General features: G+C 36.5%; 1 protein-coding gene across 1 annotated transcript in view; it reads right to left on the bottom strand.

Annotated features, from left to right (window-relative positions):
* SEMA3E (semaphorin 3E) overlaps positions 1 to 19632 on the bottom strand; it is a 129629-nt gene that overhangs the window by 45403 nt on the left and 64594 nt on the right. Inside the window, exons 2-4 of the mRNA XM_009086867.4 lie at positions 15413 to 15573; positions 7786 to 7845; positions 2994 to 3113 (exon numbers count right to left, since the gene is read on the bottom strand). Of these exons, the coding sequence (XP_009085115.1) occupies positions 2994 to 3113; positions 7786 to 7845; positions 15413 to 15573 (341 nt within the window). The remainder of the gene's footprint in view (positions 1 to 2993; positions 3114 to 7785; positions 7846 to 15412; positions 15574 to 19632) is intronic.

The raw sequence follows: 19632 nt of genomic DNA, 5'->3' as shown, positions 1-19632 counted from the left end.
AATGCCTCCTACAGAGACTGGCTGGGGAATGGACATTATTGCTGTGTTTTTCAAGAACATGAGACCTTCTGTTTTTAAGGCAGTTCCACGGTATAATGACCTGCCAATGAAGCAATCAAATTCTGCCTATTTTTGGAAACCTCCTTTTGGCTTCATGATTTGTTGACAAGAGCTCAGTGTTCTGCAAGACACAGCTCAAACCTGGTTTTGATATGAAAAAAGTATGTAAGATTTTATACAGGAGGCAGAATGCTCCTTTTCACAAACTAATGCAATTCACAAACCCATGCTAACTCAGGATGCCATACAGTGTGATTGTGAGCATGGCTTTGAGAAATCTTCAATGTTCAAAGGAAAACCAGCAATGCTTCATTTTCTACCAAATGGCTATTCAGAAATGGATGGCTATGTAAACTTTTGTTGGAAGCCAATTACAAAGAAAATGTCCCTGCAACATGGGACTAGTGATCACCAAGATCCTGATGTAAGGTCCCCAAGAGCTGGATGTAAGGTTCCAACAGGCTCCTCCTTGGCTGGCTCAGTAAATGGGAAGAGGCAGTGTTGCAGAAGATACAGTCCTGCTATTCTGTCACGTGCTGAAATGCCTCTCTAAATTCATCTCTATACATTTATATACCATTAATAACTTAAGAACCCTTCAGATTTTACCGAGGGTGTCCCATCCTCCCCACTCCATCAGCTCAGGGAGCACTATTGAAAGTTCTAGCTAAGGTCCCTGACCACAGAGCAAATATTTTTCTATGCTGATAGTGCTGGTTAATTCCATATGAAAGTGTGCATCTACCTTAATGTGCTGCATTAGTTATGTATCTGGATACACAGAAGTTTGTCATAAAAGGCTCCCTCCGTTCCTACATCCCACACCTTACATCTCAACATGTCTGAGAAGTGACATTGTTCAAATATATGAGCCTCAGACATAAATTGTGCTACCCAGGCACGAGGTGGTGTAAAGAGGTATATAGTCATATTTTAAATACTTTTTCATTTGCTGCTGTCCTTTTTATGACAGTGAGAAAATGGCCAGAGAGATAAGGTGGAAGAAATAGAGGACAGTAATCAGATGTTTTGGGAAGAGGATACTCTGACCAGATAAATCAGCAGAGGCTGAGCTGCAGCTTTCTGCAGAAGGATCTTGTCCTTTCACTTCCTGCAGTTACACCATGTCCTTATCACTCAAAGAAAGCAAGATTACAATTTGCCCATTCAACCACATACCATGGGTTATTTTTAACCTACCATATAAATGGCATCTGTCTTTTTTAATCCTGATGGTCAGCTTTTCAGATAACAGGAAAAAGTATAGCTACTTGTTAGTGTAGAAAATATATTTCCTGTCTACACCACAACAACAAAAAAAAAGAAAAAAAGGAAATTTTCCCATGATTTCAGTGTGGGTAAAATTTTAGAACCTCAGTGTGACAAGGGAGAATAATAAACAAAAATAAGGGAAGGAAGGATAAGATAAGAGGATGATCATGGGTCACCCAGTCTTATATATATCTTGTTTCTCTTTTTTTTTTTTTTTTTTTTGTTGGCTTCTATTTTTATTAGTCTGTTTATACTTTCTAAAATAGTGTTCCTACATATAGAGCCATTTCTTCCTTCAAACTCTACCAGGAAGCCTGACAGGAGGTTTGTGAGAGGAGCAAGGAAGATATAAAAATTCTCCTTATTTTAACATTGCTTATTATCCAGCTCCTTCCTTAATTTTAGAAGACAGTGTGTTTCTGCAATTCATACAACTCTGAATCTAAGTGCTGTGCTGGAGTCCTAACTTCTGAGATGCTTCTCATTTTGACAGCAGTTGGAGGTGCACAGCATGGATTGGATCCTTGGAGTTTGTTTCTGCTGATGTTCTCGTTTGTTTTGTCAAAAGGATGTATCATTATTCAGAAAAGATTAATCAAAAACATTTGCCTGAACTAAATCTCTTAGCTGATTTCTACGAGTACACTTTAAAAATTTTATACGTGAAATTAATATTTATTCAAGACAAGAGGTCCTGGCCATACGGGAGAACAAGAATTCCCTTGGATGGTGCAGTAGCATCAGCTCCATGACAAGTTCTCAGCTCCAGGAGACATCATGTGAACCACCCAAACAAAACCAAGACCAGCAGCCCTTACTGACACCTGCCAGCTAAAAGCAATCTCACCTTTGGGTTATAGATCATCTCCATCTATTAAGTCCCACCTCACAGAGTGCATTTCCAAGAATCCCTGGTTCAGCTCCTAAAGGTATCATCACATGTGCCTTCATCAGCCTAGATTTGATGCCCAAGGAGTTCTACATGCTAATTTAAAATGAGAGGTTGGTACTTCTGCTGAGTCTTTAAACCTGTTCTAATATAGCTGAGACACAAAGGATCCCAGTTCCTGGGATGTTAGGACAATTTCCAATTTTGCATAAGACATATATTCAAAATGTTGATGATATGTTCTTCTTATTGATCTCTGCAGTACTGCTTCACTCAGCTGTAAGCATCATTGAGGAGCTTACATGCACATGCTGAACAAGACCAATATAAAGCAGCAGATCTTACCAAAGATTTGTTAAGAAATTCAATCTCCCATCAAACTAACACATATTTTGATATATGGGTTTTTTTTAAATCAACCAAAAACAACAACGAATAACCAAACCCCAACAGATTTATTTATAACTCCCTCAAAAATTTAATTTTTTTTCTTAAGAAATACTGTATCAGCTTTCCTAGTGAAAAACACACCAAGAAACCTAAGATGAAAAAGTCTTTAGATTCTTTGCATAATTCTCCAGAATAAACTTTCAAATATTAGTGAGTTCCTCTGTTCATAAACTAAATTATAGTCCACCACTACATTTCATCAGGGAAAATGTCTATCAGATGAGAGCTGTGAAAAACTGAACTTAAATATTTATTTTTAACCACAGAGGCTTTGCTGGAATCTAGACCAAAAAGAATCAGTACTGTTAACCAAACTTCTTACCTCTGAAAGATGTCCAGCTCTTATAAAAGTACAGAGTGGATCAAAAGCTCCTGTTCCACAAGCCAGAAGATGGGTCCTGTTGTATCGGTGAAGGACACGGATGTAATTTGCACATTCATCCTAGTTTATGTAAAAAAATAAACATGGGAAAATATTAGCTTTTAAATTAATTTTTTTTATTATCTTATGTGTCAAGAGGTGATGTTCTAATATTGAATCTTTCTATTCTATTTCACTTCATGTGAAATAGAATAGAAAGATTCAATATTAGAACATCACCTGTGCCATTAGTTTAACTCTGTGCCATTAGTTCAATGGGTGAGAATTTTTACATTAAAAAAGCAAATTTAGAGCACTGATTGATCATGCCTTATTTTAGATGCTGAACCAGTTAGAATTACTAAATTACAAAAACACACTTTTGTGCTTCTTTGGTTTTGGAGACAGTCTCCAAATCTGAATAGATCTTTACTATGTATTATTGGATTCATAGGACACAAACATAAGATTCAGAGCATAAGATGTGAATGTCCAAACAGCTTCTCTCTAGAGTTAGATAAACTTTATCTCAATATTTTTTTTAATTGCACCATTAATTATTGTATAATTAATTGTTGATCAATATATTTTATATTGTATAGATACATACTTTGCCTTTTTCCACTGCTTAAACACCTTTAAAGAATAAATATTCATTTCCCCCAGGGCAATACTATGGGACTCATTAGGGTATTTGCAGCTTCATAAATATTACAATTAAAACATTGTCAAACATTCCTTTGAGATGTAGAGTCATTATTCCTGTGCTAAACTAGAAATGGAGACAGTGAGATAAAAGTATCCATTGATTTTGGGACTCCTGGGATTCCTGGGATTTGGGTTTAGATTTTTTTCTTCTTGGCATTTTGCAATGTTTTCTATGAGTGGAGCAAAATTACTGTTCATTACAATTCATTGCTCAACATTTCTGCAACTCAGAACCCTCAGAGCTTTAAGAGTCACATCAAGTTTAAGACATTTAATTCCATTTAAAATGGAATTAATCTGAGCTAACTTTAGCTGTTCTGGCATTTAGACATGTAATTTACAGAATTCTCTCTGGCTTTCCCAACAGTCAGTGAAGCAGGACAGACATCTCCAAAAGGCAACTAACACAATCCTGAAATGAATATGTAAAACAGAGTGGAAGAATTTCTTTTTTTGAAAATTTCCAGTTTTTCACTCTCAATTTTGGACTGCTGTGTTTGTGTGAGAACAATCCTGGATCTTACTAAACAAATGCAAAAACTTAATATCAAAAAGGAAGGGTCTTCAGGGAATTCATGGGCAGAATACAACATTTGCAAATCCACATTAGGTTCAAAACTAAGAAACCATCTTTCTTTTTTCTTCAGATCCCTGAATCATTACCTGCAAGTCTTCCAAATGCTCCAGCAAATAAAAGGAAAGAAATCTCCCCCTCTACCTTATTGTCCTCAGCTGTTCATCCTCAGGATAAATCATGTTAATTCATAGAGGTAACCTACACAAGATATAACCTGTTGTGCAAATAAATATAACGCGTATACAAAGGGCAAATCAACCTTTTAATATCTAACTTTTGGAATGTCTGGATTTGTAACTAATTTGTTCCTTTTCTTTTTTTTTAAGGAAATAAAAACATAAAGTCAGATGAATTGAGAGAAGTATGGGGTTAACACCATGTGATCCTTCTTGTACAGATCAGCACTCAAAGACAGAGGTATCCACTTTTTATGTTCATTTCCCAAATGTTTGCTGACTTGTGGTAGCAAAATGCTCTTCCACAGGTATTTTATGAGTCCATGAAGTTTTTGAATCGATGCTTTACTATGTGCTGATGCTGTTCCTCATTCTCCCTGTTCTCCTTCCTGACTTATTCCCTTTGTTTGCCCTCAGTGGTGGTCTGTTCTTTACTCCATGCTTTCCTTTTTTATTCATATATGCCTTCAGCTCTTGATCTTTATACCAGAATAATTTTAGGGATTTAAGATTTTTTTTTTTAATAGGAAAAATCTATACTTTTTTTTTTCCCCTGTGTTTCTTTGTAGGATTGCCTGAAAAAAATCTGCAAAAAACCCCTAAGATGTAGAAATACCAAACATAGAAATACACTAATTCAAAATGACTAGACTTGCTCACTTAAAAACAGATGACAAAAGGAGCTGTTCTGGGAAGTGTCAGGCAAAAAGGCATCCCCACTAATAATGTACTTCACACAGAGCAGGGAAGAGATGCATCATCCAAGGGGACATTGAAATAAGACTTCTTTATACTATACCAATTAATTAGATACTAGGGTTGTCTTTAGGATGCTCCACAGATATATTAATAGGTCTGTGGAAATTTATTAATCTGAAACTTCTCAGTGTGGAGGAGTGAGGCATCTCTACAGAATCTGATTTACATCTGAATGATTTCCAATTCTGATAAAGTAAACCAGAGTAATTGAAAACTCTCACACCACAGGCTAACAGGTGTGATTCCTGGAACACTGGATGACAGCTGAAGAACGTTTTTTCTTTCCCTTCACTCAAATCTGAGAGGCATGACCTTATTTTAGGAGTATACATGTGTTAGGAAAAGCCTTTAATTGTCCTATTAAGTCTATTACAAGCTCTGAAAATGTTCATGACTACAGCACTTGCCAATTTACTGCTGCAGCATGAACTGATAACTTTATAAGGTTATACAAGCTTGTAAAAGTGGCCAGTTCTATTATATAGAAAGAGGCAGCAAAGTACATGTGAAGTATTTCAGTGCTGAGAAGCTTATTACAATAGTATCAGTTCTACTTAATAATTATGCCTTGGGTAGCAGACCTTTTGCAAAGGAAAATAAAAAATAGAAACAACATGGAAATAAGCAAAAAAAGTTTGAAAGAGAGAAATATTTTTCCTAGAGTTTGTACTGTGAAAAAAAAATTAAGAAAATAAAATTAACAAAAGGTTGATTTTAAGACATCATGCTATTAAGTCAATATTGGTTGATGGCTACAAAAATTAAGGGTGACAAAAAAATATAGGAAGGTTTTTTTATTCTAATTTAGATTCCTTTCAGGTTGAGTGATTTTTCTTACTGAATGCTGAGCATGCTGATGAAAATTACTAAGATTTCCTTTATATTAATTAGTGTAACTCATTCACATAGTCCATACTTATTAAGTCTCATGTGAGGATCAGAATAGTTTTTGGTATTAAAATATTACAAAATTTTAAAATTTTAACATATTTTTCTTAAAGACTAAATTTCTAGAATCTTGTGATTATTTCAAAGTTCTGTTTTCTTCTGTAAAAGCAGTAGTTACTCCAAACCTTCATGGTGTAGAGAAAAGTGGGAAACACATGATGCTCTTTTAATGACCACATTCATAAAATGCAAATTTGAAGATTTATAACAACAAACAGATTGCAAAAATGTTTTGAGGTTTAGAGAAACAAGAGTCTGAGGGAGCTATCTTTGTTTTGAAACAACAGTACCTATTTCTGCATTTTTTAACAAAAAAAATATTGTCAGAGTATCAGAAAATATGTAGAGGTGAAAGAAGGATGGTAGAGCTTTAACTAACAACAGCCAATTCTTAGAGGTAGTATCAAATAAAAGCCAAATAATTTAGGTTTGGGATTCATTTAATATGCCCATAAAGTTCAGCCATTGTAGAAAATCACCATTTTCAACCAAAGTCACCTGAAATTATCAAGGATATAAAAGTCACCTGAAAAACTACAATGAACTCTTAAGAATCCTCAAAAAGGATCAGTTTTAGACCAGGTGAATAGAAAGAGTTAGCATATTATTATTATTATTATTATTAGCATTAGCATTATTAGCATTATTAGAATTATCATTACTACTACTACTACTTTCCAATCTGGTTCCAGTGCCTTAATGTAGAAAGCTCTCAAGCTTTTACTTCAGAAGAAATCTTTATATCTTCCTAATTTACTGGGAATTTATGGTGGTTGAGGCTGCTGTTTGCTGTGTTTCTGGGCAAAGCTTGATGTCTCTTTCCATGTCCTACATTCCTGTCACTGTTGCTGTAAAATTGTCATAATTTTCACATCCCTTGGTTCAGTGTGAGCTCTCTCAGCTGTGGGATTTATTAGGTGTACTCTCTGTGTGTTTATGAGGTGCAGATAATGAGCTTGGTGCACTGCAAAATTAAAGAGAGCTCCTCTCCAGAACTCTAATCCTGTGCTACCAATGATATCAGCTGCTGTGTGTCAGTGAGCTTTGAAGTCTTTTTCTAGGAGATGATTACAGTCAGGGCACTGAATTACTGGAACAGAACAGTTCTGAGGTTCATTAAAACAGAGTATTTTTATTATTAGAACAAGAAACCTATAGGAAAATATAAACTACAGTGTAATTTATAATTATTAATAACTGTTTTTTTGAATGGATTCTGGAGAACGTGAATTTTAAAGATAAACTGGAATGTGAATATGGAGAAGATAATCTGTGTGTATGAAAATAAAAGGACAGAGAAATGGAAAAGGAAAATTATCAGGGTACCTCCTTTGATATCACCAGATTAAGAATTAGAAGAAAGTTCAGGCCATCAAAAGTGTTCATTGCTTGTTTATGAGCTGGTTTTAGGAGCAATTAAACTAATAGTTTTATGTGTTCACAGTATTTATATGTTTTTAACCTGCAGCACTTCACTTTATATCTGTGCTTTAATCTCTGTTAAGTTAGGGATGCCTGAATCCTTGTTTTGGATGAGCCACTGGTATAATTAAAGTATATTTGATCTGTAATTAGTGATACTTACAGCATCTCTTCCTTTAATTATGCATTCTTCTGCCTGCAGAGGTGTACTAGGCCAATGGATCTGAAGGAAAAAAAAATAATAATTGGCAGTCTGATCATGGAAATCCAGCTTTTCCATTATTTCTCATGTGAAAGATTCTCAGATCAGAAATACAAAATCCTAGACCAGCCCGGGTTGGAAGGTGCCTCAAAAGATCATCTGGTCCAGCTTTTGGTGGGAATGGGAGCCCAGGTGAGATTATCTATCACTCTGTCCTAGACATCTTTAAACCCCCCACTGACAGAAACTCCACCATGTCCCTGGCTCCTGGTGAAGGGAGAGTTCCTCTTTCCTCTTTGAGATACCACTTAACTGCTGGAATACGGTGATGAGTTACCCCTGGGCCTTGTTTCCCTGAGAAAAAAGTCCTTCAGTCTCTCCTTTGTTGGAACTCAACTGTCTTGATTAGGGCAGCACAGCAAATTTATTAGCAGTCAAGAGAATTTAAAGGAAGTTAATGTATGGAACATTTTATATAAATTCAGTAGAAAAATCTATGCTAAACTGTCAGTGATTTTCAACACAGTTATTAATCTTGAACTACTGATTTCTTGCTTGAAGTGACACTTAGGAAAGAAAATGACTTACAGTGAAATAATTAGGGTCAGCATGTAACCTTATGGGAATAGGATTGGCTCTTCACAGTCATTTACTAGAAGTGAAGCCAGATTACACAAGTGAGTTTTTCTTCAGCTATCTACTGTATAACATTTAGGTTTCATCCCAGATGCATGATTAGTTTGGATGAAAACAATATTAAACAATGACTGATCACACTGGAATGATTACTTAATTTCTTATAACATTTGAAAGTGAAAACATAAACATGTTCACATCAGTGATATCAGGCTTGGCTGAAACAAAGTAAATATCCAAAAACTGATGTCATCATTAAGACATTTTTGTCAATAATCCAATTTTTTTTTTCTGTCGGGAAAACATTTTTAAATTAAATTCTTCTGCTAAGCTTTTTATCTTCCTTTTTTGTTTGTAGTTTTCTTGAAATAATTCTAATCTGATAAAATGATAAATTATTAGAAATCTTAATTGCAAATAAGTGGGGATAAATTATTTATCCTAGATTACTGAGGCTTGAAATTAAAAGACCCAGTTCTCTTTAATATCTTCCTTAACAAACTGAATGTGGAAATCAAAGAAATACTAAATAAATTTGCATGACACTAAAATGGGAGGAGCTGTTCACTCTCTTCAGGGCCAAGGCACTGCAGAGACCAGGGCAAATCAGAGGATTGGGCAATCACCAACTGTATCAAGTTTATCAAGGGCCAGCTCATTCTGCACCTGGGACAGTGCAAGCCCAGTGCTGTGTATGGATCAGGGAATAAAAGACAAGAGCAGCTGCAGAAAGGGACCTGGGGGTCCTGGTCAATGGCAAACTGAGTGAGTCAGCAGTGCCCTGGCTGTGTTTAGGTCTCACACCATCTAAATCCAAGTTAATCAGAACACACATTCCCAGTCAGATGATCATGTAACCAGTGATACTTACAGCATCTTAGTTATCTTACAGCACCATAGTTATCTATGAGTGATCAAAAATTACTCTCATCTAATCTCTGCATTGCTGTTGTATAGTCTGGAAAGGTACCTGGACTCTGCTGACCTCCCATGAAGGCACTCATCCAGTCATCCTGGTCAGACCATTCCTGGTTCATTTATTGCTAAACTCAGGGTCCACAGGCATTTATTTTAGTCACTGGTCAGGAATTGAATGAAGTTTGGGTTAAGCCTGTCCTTAACCCAAAAACCCTAAATGTTATGAGATCTCTAAGATCTCTCTGGGGTAAAAGTATGAAAACACAGCTTTCACTTCCCAAAGACATGTTCTAACTAGCAGGATAAAATGAGAGGTTTTGCCTACACCAGGTGTAGGTGGCTGTTAGGAACAGAGAAACCACAGAGGGAATAAAACACTTGACTCTGTAACCTGATATTAAATACACTGTGTGTAGGTGATTATTTTTGCATTTGGAGCCTTAGTCCCAGTGCTGTTGAAAATACTTTGTATGTACATTTTCCACTTAAGATATACTGAATAAATACATATACAGAATTAAAAGAAAAAAGCCAAAGAGGTAACCTAATGCTCCTGCTCTGTCTGGAATGGCAAAAAGCAGCTGCAGTGGAGCTACATAAATTTGGTCCTTGGCACAGAAAAAAAGAATAAACCATGGAGCTGCAGAATGGTTTGGGTTGGAAGGAATCCTTAAAGACCAACTAATGCAACCACCTACTATAGTCAGGGACATCTTTCCCTGTTGCTCAAGGCTCCACCCAGCCTGACCTTGAACAGCTCCTGGTATGGTGCATTCACAACTTCTGTGTGCAAACTATTCCAGGGTTTCACCACGTTCATAGTTAAGAAGTTCCACTGAGTATCTAATCTAAAGCTACAGTCTTTTATTTTAAAACCTCTATCTCTTGTCTTGTCACTACAGTCCTTTAGAAAATTCTCTGCTTTCCTGTAAGGCCCCTTTATTTAATTTATTAAATTGAAACTCCAGCATGGGGTTTCCCTAGAGCTTTCTCTTCTTCAGGCTGAACCCCAGTTCTCTCAGCCTCTCTTTATAGGAGAGATGTTTCAGCCCTCTAACAATTTTGTGGTCCTCCTCACAAAATTACTGACTTCTAAGGCAAGTCCATGTTCATTGCCTGAAGTACATGGATCTGAATTATAACTCTTGTAATAGATATATGTCTCCTGAGGAAGTGTTTCTATCCACAAATAATTTTTAAAACTCATAACTCTTGCAAGACTGTTGAGTTTTAACATAAATAAGTATTAATATTTTAATTTCCTCAAGAGTATTTTAGAACTGAGACTAAAAAAATCTCTGCATGTCAGATTTTGCTATCATACCAAATTATAAATTAGTATAACATAGGATGTGTTTGCACTGCATGAAAATCCAGATATTAATCAGCTTCAATAATAGTCTTTAACCTGCCATGTATTACTTTTCCTGATGTTTGTGTTTAAGAGGTGTGACAATTACCAGCCTTAATTTTTAATTGGTTCTCTGCTGGGATTAAAATCATTTGGCAAGCTATCAATAAGTATTTTGGGAAATCTGCCTGGGTATATAGACTGTACTAGCATCACACTGGCATACATCTCACTGGGCTGCAGTCTTGACATAACTATTGGCTTGAACAGAATTTTTCAAAAATTTTTGCCACTTTGGATTACTGTGAATTAAATTTTAAAACTGCTTGATTAGTGATGTTTTCTCCTATTGTAGCACGGTATTCTCATCCTTGACCACAATGATGTAATTTTAGCTCTGTAAAGGGTAAAACACTGTAGGGAAAGGATATTTTTAAATATATTCATCATGGGAAAAAAATGGAGTTGTAAAGAAAGTACAGATATGGGTGAAACTTTAATTGGAGCTGGAATGCTAATTAGTGTCTGCAAACATCCTCTCCATTCAGCCACTAACCTTAAAGCCAGGATGGTATCTATACTGAAACCTAATTTAAAGAAATTAAATGAGCTTTATACTGAAACCTAATTTAAAGAAATTAAATGAGCTTTATAGCACTTCAGGCCAAAACAGACTACTGTATGTTCTAGTCTGAACTCTAATGTGAGACAGGGCAATTAAGCAATTCAACCACTGTCCCCAGTTTAAATCAATAAATAGTGCTTAATTAACAGCAAACCTGTGCTTGCTGAAACATCATTTCTTTAAAAATATCTGCTGATGACTGAATATTGTATCTATTTATCAACGAATAACCTCTTGGAAGGTTATTCCAATGCATAATCAAACTCACTAAATTGTGTGCTTCTTATTTCAGTTTACATTAGTGCACATTCCTACACAGCATTCAAAGAAGACAAGCAAGCCCTGCTCTTGCAAACTTGTCTTCAGCCAGCTCTGGAGTGAAGTAGAGCTTCACTAGAGGCAAGATATATGATGAGATCTCCATCATTTATTACAGCAGAGATATAAAACTGAATCTGGAGCCTCTCACACTAGGTGAGAAACAGCACAATTTAAATCTGCCTGCACAAGCCCATTTAGAGAAGTGGGATGGTTTCTATTCAGACTGAGATCTTACTAAGGCCCTTGAAGCAGAAGCTATCTGTAAGGAATTTGTGGGCAAATAGGAAGAGCAGTTTATTTTCACTCCAACATGAGACCAAAGGAGGAACAAAGGTCCCTCTTCTTTATGAGCTGTTTGACCAGTGGTGGTGAGCTACTGGCACTGGCTCAAGTTTGCTGTTAACAAAGATCCTCTCTGACACCAATTACAACAAACTGCAATGTTTTAAAAACAAGTTTGGCACCAGACACCAAAGAAAGTTCTCAATCTTTTAGATCACTACAAGCCTTTAAGGCTTTGGACCAAATCTCAAATACGAGTAAGGTTTCATTCCAAAGATGGGGTCAAAGGGAATGAGCTCTTAGAGAAAACAAAGGTTAAGTGAAATGTGCCTACACAGCTTTGTCTATTCACAAGGTTTTGAGTGCTTTTTTGGCTCCAATTCTCTGTAAACACTGATACTCACATTTCATATTTTTCCTCATTCTTGCTACTCGTAGTGTAAAGGCACTTTTCACATAGAAGCAAGACATCTAAGTAATGTGCAAAACCACAAAGCACTATGTATTAAATACTCTAAGAAATAATATAATACACTCTGTATGTATTAAATGAGAGATACAGAGAACAAATAGATAAAATAAACATTATTTGACAAATAGAGAAGCGAGAGTCCTTCCCTTTCCCAGGTGACCTGGAAGGTTTTTGCCACAGTTGAGGGCTCAACCCAAACGTCTGGATTTCCCCACAAATGCAAGAATGATGGTAGTAGTATTTTTTTCCTAAAGGTCTTTTCCCCCAATTTTTTTTAGGAATTTTATTAGTGTATATGAAAATTAGTGAGGATAAAATTTATTTAAAATAATTTGGTAGAGATTTATAAATGGCCATTAGGTTACATGAAAAAGCTATAATCTACCCTTCATGGTGTTGCAGTGTGTTTGAAAGCTGAGGAGAATTGAAACTGAAGAAAACATGTGGTCTGTTAAATACAGATTTATAGGAGGCATACCTCATATGCATCACAAGTTAGGTTTTTTGGAAATGTTGGATTACTTTGGCAGTCAACAGGTCTCAATGCAAAAGCATGTTATGTTCACCCAGCATTTAGTTGTTTTTCTTTGGGATAACTTCTAATATGCTGGCTAGAACTGAATTCTTTGGTCATTTGACAGCAAAAGGCATAAATCTCTAGTTGGGAATGGATTTCAGTTTGGTGTTTAGAAAGCATATCGATATTCTAAATTGTTAAGAAAGGGATGACTATAAATTAAAAGACATAAACTATTTTCTGGGTCACAGAAGTTGAAGATCAACACAAATCTGCCCGAAACTTCATGAAACCTTTCTTTTGCAGATAGTGAGTCATCGTGGTTACCAGAAAGAGCATAAAATTCAGGAACTTGCCTGCACTCATATCCTTTCAGTGGATTACAGCTTCCAGTTTAGATTAATTAAACTCTTCAGTCAAAAAGAAAAGGTCAAAAACTAACCAAGACATAGTTAAACATAGATTAATTAAGAACTTTGGTAATAATTTATCAACCACTCTCTCAACTCCAGGAACTTTCTTTAATGTATCTCAGCAGTTAAGGATTCCTATAACAGAAATGTCTCATTCCATACTTTTTCTGATAAAGCTGTAAAACAATCATACTTTCCTTCACTATCCCTGAATGAGATCTGCACTGAGTGAACTCTAGGATAAAGAGAAAAAGTTCATGCCATTTGTACTCAAGGCAGATAAGTCCCAGTGAGATCATGTTTCTCAAGGTGCCAGGCTGAGCTTCATTTATTTCAGTTTCTCAACTTTAGCATAAAAAAGGCAAGAAGAGTTTTCATCTCTTTGCTATATTCTACACAGGTCTCCTGACAGTGAACATAGTTCCAGAGTAAATGACTGATATTCCACTTGAAAACAAGAAGGGGGGCAATGAACTTCGAGTGTGTCCAGACGGGATGATGGTGGTAGGACAGGAGCATTAAGTGCTCTATCCTGTCATCTTTCCTCACAGATTTACTGCCAAAAGGGGAAGAAGAGAGTGGAGACAGAAAGCTCATTTTATAGAAACAAATGCTGCTTAAATTTTTTCATATCTGTGAACTCTATTATAGCTCACAGGATATTAATAATTTGTATTAAAGTGAAAAGAAATTAGCTTGTATCTCACTGTTGAGGAACAATGCTCAGTATGTAACTCTGCCTCCTGAGGAGTTTAATTCTGGGTGGGTTTTGTTTCTCTTTTTAAATGTAGATAAATTCTCAAATAGCCTCCTTGAATAGATTCATATCCCATAACAAGGATTGACATTCCCAAATGTTTATAAAAATAATAAAACATATATACCTGTTCACAGTAGTTGTACATGCTAATTATGCTTGGAGATAAGCAAAGATGCTTATGGTAAAGTTGGTGTTGACTTAAGAATAGTGATATTCACTTTAAGCAAGAGGGAAAAAAAAAATTGAAACATCAGTGGTCAGTGCAGTATAGAAATCAACAAAAATATTTCTCCCAAGTGACTTTTTTTTATTTTATTCACTTTTTATTCCACCTATTAATTTGCAAATAAATGAAAATATATCAAAACACATTGGGAAAATTTAACGAAGTAGATAAGGAAAATACTGAAATATTTCAGGAGATCATTTATCTGCATTCAATATGGTTGGACAATGGAACAATGCTCCTGCCAGCTTCCCTTGCCACTGTATATTTCCAAATCTAACTTCCAAGGGCAGAAGGCAGTAAGGAACCCACGGCTCACATCAGTTCAGACTCCAGCCTCTCCACTTCAGTTGTCAGTTTGCCAATCACTTGTGGTTTACACAATGTTCTGAGTTCTCTGACAGGATCATGACTTAACCCACCTTTCTCCCACAGACCACTGAGCAGCCTTCAAATGCCACTTTCAGTCATTACATAATAGCACCTCTAGCTCAAACCAATGCAAAATCCCATTTCTAAAGGTTAAAAAAAAAACAAAAAATCAAGGTTTATGCTGCTATTGAAAACTTCTTATAATTTACTATATGCTGTTTTTTAGTACTTAGTACACTATATGCTAAAAATATAAAATGTAAAAATACTACACTAGTTTTCATTTATGCTACTTTTTTTTCCCTTGGCCTTTTATCTTCTGAAAATCCCCCCCCCCCAAAAAGGACATATTATTCCTCAATGAGATAGTGGAGATAAATCAGATGTCTACAAATGTGAGGTGTTCTAAACATCTGTAACCATGCTGAAATTCAGTGAGAAATACTTATATGACCCCCCAGTCTCCTCATACAGAGTAAGCCTTACAGGTGAAGAGGGGTGGGTAAAAAAAGGTAATTAGTGTATTTTTCTTAAATATAAATCTGGCCTTAGAGTTCATGCACAAAACGCCTACAAAAACTCCATTACCCCAGTCATGCAAGTTCTAATATCCTGTGCTACGTGTTGTGACATGAAGTGACTAATATATATTAATATATACTATAAATGTATATATATATGGCTTTTTACTCCACCTCTCGGTAGTTGTCGCTGATTCGATCCAAACTGAGGGAATACAAGAGGTCTCTTCCTCCCACGAACAGCCGCTCTTGATACTCATCCAGCAGCATGACATGCAGTCCAAGGTATCCAAACGGGCTCCGAAAGACTGACGTCCTGTTTAAATCCCAGAGCTCTGAAATGCAATCAGAGTGCTTGTGATAAATACCAAACAGCTTAGCTTTCATGGCTTCATTTTCACATCCTCCTAGGGAACTGGGAGAGAAGCTGTGGGACATTAAAAAGCTAAACATATAATCTTTGAGTAAGAAAGAGACACAAAACACCTGGGAACAATTTTCAAACCAGTTCTCAAGGAGGTTTGTTTCTGATTCTTTCCATCATAATCTTTATACCTAAAATATGAGCTAGGGAGAGATAAAAATTAGTTTTCTCCTGGACATTTTCTGAAAAGGAAAAAGTACTTTGTGGCATTCACATTCTCTGAAAAAAATCCCTTTGCCCAGGATTTTTCTCCTGGGAAGCTGAGAAGCCTCAGGAAAAAGGAAAACAATTCTTATTTCCTTTGCTTCTTCTGTGTTGTGCTCACATGTGGAATGCGGAGATTGTTTACCCAGGTAATTGCTTCACTGGATTCTGCTGTGAGTTGTCTTTGACTCAATGGCCAATCAGAGCTAAGCTGTGTCAGGACTCTGGAAAGAGTCACAAGTTTTTATTATTATCTTTTTAGCCTTGAGTAAGTATCTTTTCTGTATTCTTTAGTATAGATTAGTACAATATTCTTTAATAAATATAGTATTATAAAGCAATAAATTAGCCTCCTGAGAACATGGAGTCAGATTTTTCATTCCTGCCTTCGTTGAGGCATTCCCTGCACATACAATAGTACTTAGAACAATAACTGCAAATAAGGAAAAAAATTAATAAATTAATGGAAATTGAAAAAAAAAAAAAAAATGGAAACTGTGTCCTTGTCTTTCAGGTATGTCAAACTCCAGGTTTTCAGTGTATGCACTATTTTTACCTGGGTTTGTATTTTTAGGAGGATAGCATTGAGGGTTTTAAGCTTAGCACTGTCTTCACTTAGTTCACTGAGTATACTGCCTCTAAATTCAGTGAAAACAGTATGAAATCTGTGAAATGCATATGAATAATTTTCCAACACTGATTTTGTCAAGAAATGCAATGACCTGATATGGGAATCTGAGGTTTAGCTGTACATGATTTAGGCTAAAGCCATTTCCACTGAGAAAAGGAAATTCATCCTGGGTAATGTTGCAGAAACTTGAATTCAGGCCTCAGGAACCAAGAAAGACAAAACATGGGGATCTCTCTTCACTGTGGTGCAGAGCACAACCTGGCTAGCAGCAGGTCAGAAAGGCTGAAAATAATTTTGTGGTTGAGAAGCCCCAAAAGGAGTCATTTGAGAGAGTACCCTTGGACTCCCTCCAAAACAACAGAGCTTGAACTGGGGTAAAGCAACTATGTTCTTATGTCGGTACTGTGGCAAATTGTTTTATTTTAAAGAAATCATTTTTGGTAAATTAATCAAATATGCTTATCCTCAGAGCTTTCCATAAGCATAATTTTTTCAATTGTTTGGTTGTGGTCCTGAAGCTGATGTTGGAAGAAGTGGGATTGTCCCTGAGCTAGAGAAGACAAATGAGTCCCCATCCAATTTGGAGGCTCTTGCTCACAAGCCACACCAGCAGTTATGTTCATTTGTCCATGCTGCATCTTAACAGCATGAACATAGAAACTACAGCTGACGTTCTGTAAGCAAAAAATTTAATGCTCAAAAAGGGTATTAATATAAATCAACAAATTGACAACATTTCTATTAATTTTAAATTATTAAGTATATTGTGTGTGTGATGATAAGTGATTTAATAATAGGATAAATATTTTACTCCATTTACTAGGTAGGCTAAGTACAGGTCAACAGAGACTAAAAGTAACTAGTTTCTGAAAGTTGTTTCCTTAGATGATGATAAAATTTACATCAAAGGAGTTGTGCTAAAAGTTCAGCCTCACATATGATGTCTTTCTTGACTGACCTTCAAGCAGAATCTATTAAATGGTTGTACCTGAGTGTGACTGGCCTAACCTAACAATTGGAAAACTAAGTCACTGAGAGGAACATCATGATGAAGAGAACAAGAGTCTTTTTTGCCTAAGTATTGCACACTAACCAGTGCATAGATACACATTTTTTGACAGTGACACACTCAGCACACAGCTGCACAGCAATGTGGAAATGGCACTTGCAAAGCTTGCTCTTGCCAAGCAAATGAGCAGATTGCTGTTTTGGAAGAACATAGCTTGTTTCTGAACAGATTAGAAATGAAATGAAAGCAGAGCTAGAAATACACTTTTGATCCTAAATAAACCCAGTTTTAATTTGCAAGAATATAAATCATTCAGTATATTTTATTTTTTAATCAGTCTTAGAGTGAAAAGATTTGCATTTTAAATTCTAGTTATATATAAGCAACAAAAGGTTACTGTGGTAGCTTCCCCTGATTTATTTTCATGTTGTCCTGAAGGCAAATTGTTCATAAATGAGACAATATTTCTTTACATGGATCAGAGATATGACTCCTGTGTTCTCATAATGATGAACAATTCTCTACCCGATCACATAAACTGATAACTGCTTATATAAGACTCAGTCCTACAAAGCACACCTGCAAATCTTATTGTCTTAAATGGCAGCTGAGAATACTAAACATCTTTCAAGATAGAACTTGCAAAAAGAGATGTTTCTAAAACTAGGTCCAGCAATTTACACAGAGATGGAGTTGCTGTGGGGGTAGAGAAAGGACATCTGAAAGGACTGGAACCCAACAGGTTGGGTTTGGAGAGTGATTTTGTACTGAATCACAAATGTAGTAATATTATGCAGATCCTTTGATAGGTAGTAGAATTTGAATCTGTCATATAATACATGAGATATTAGGATAATGCAGCACATCCTGAATTCCTGGAGAATGAGTGGTGTATCTGGGAGTCTAAACCAGAACTAGGAGCTTGCCCTTTCTAGGCAAGTGAATCTCGCCATGCTGTGGTTTGTTGTAAATGAAACAGGTTCTGCAGCAGTTCTAAGCAGGTTCTGCTTTTGTTGTGGTATGGCCCTTCAGGAAAGCTGGTTGGCTTCAATGTAGGAGTAAAGTTGTACTGCTTCTGGATGAGCTGCTGCCTCCACACATAGCACAGCTTTCATGCTCACACAAATGCATTGTGATTCTAAGAACCACAGAATAGTTTGGAAGGGACCTTTAAGATCATCTGGCTCCAACCCTCCTGCCATAGTTTCTCCAAGACCAGGTTGCTCCAAGCCCTGTCCCACTTGGCCTTGAACACTTCCAGGGATGGGGCACCCACATCTTCTCTGGACAACCTGTGCCAGTGTCTCAACACCCTCACAGTAAAAGGCATCTAACATCTAACCACAACCTATGCTCTTACAGTTTAGAGCCATTACCCCTTGTTCTATCACCACATGCCCTTGAGAAAAATTCCACTCCAGCTCTCTTTCAGCCCCTTTAAATACTGAAAGCTGCTATGAGATCTTCCTAAAATTTTCTCTTCTCCAGGCTAAACAGTCCCAGCTGTCTCAGCCTGTCTTGGTACTAGAGGTACTCTGGTCTTGTGATCATCTTTGTGGCCTCTTCTGGACTTGCTCCAAACAGGTGAGATCCTTATGTGGACAGGCAGATCACTGCATTTTGCAGTGCTGAGCTGCACTTGGTCATTGAAATCACAACACAGCTGGGAGTGAGGCACTTGGAGTCAAAGTTTTAAGCAAATTTCCCCAAAATCTGCTTTCAGTTACCTTGAAGAAGTTTATGCTCACAGGGGTCACCTTGTAAATACAGATTCCCTGAGGTGTCAAAAGTTGCACTCCTGGTCATGCTGATACCCTTTAATTAAAAAATCAATTTCTAGACAATGTCTAAACTTGAGCATAACCCAGAAAGACGTTGTTCCTTTACCTAATATTAGGATTTATTGTCCATAGTTATGCTGGGCACATCTAGCACACTAACAAGATCAGGGGCAGGCGCATTTTTCTTCAACAACCTGGCCAGAGAAAATACAGTGCTACCTAAAATTTTTAAAATATTTTAAGGGCTAAATCAGTCACCTGAGGAATAGCAGACATGAGGTCAATTTCCTTTTCTAAAGGTCTTGAAACTCAGATTTTTCTCCTCCTGTAAAGAGGTCTCTTACC

This window comes from Serinus canaria, chromosome 1A (assembly GCF_022539315.1).
Source record: "Serinus canaria isolate serCan28SL12 chromosome 1A, serCan2020, whole genome shotgun sequence".
NCBI lineage: Eukaryota > Metazoa > Chordata > Aves > Passeriformes > Fringillidae > Serinus > Serinus canaria.
This window is presented reverse-complemented; position numbering and strand designations above follow the sequence as displayed.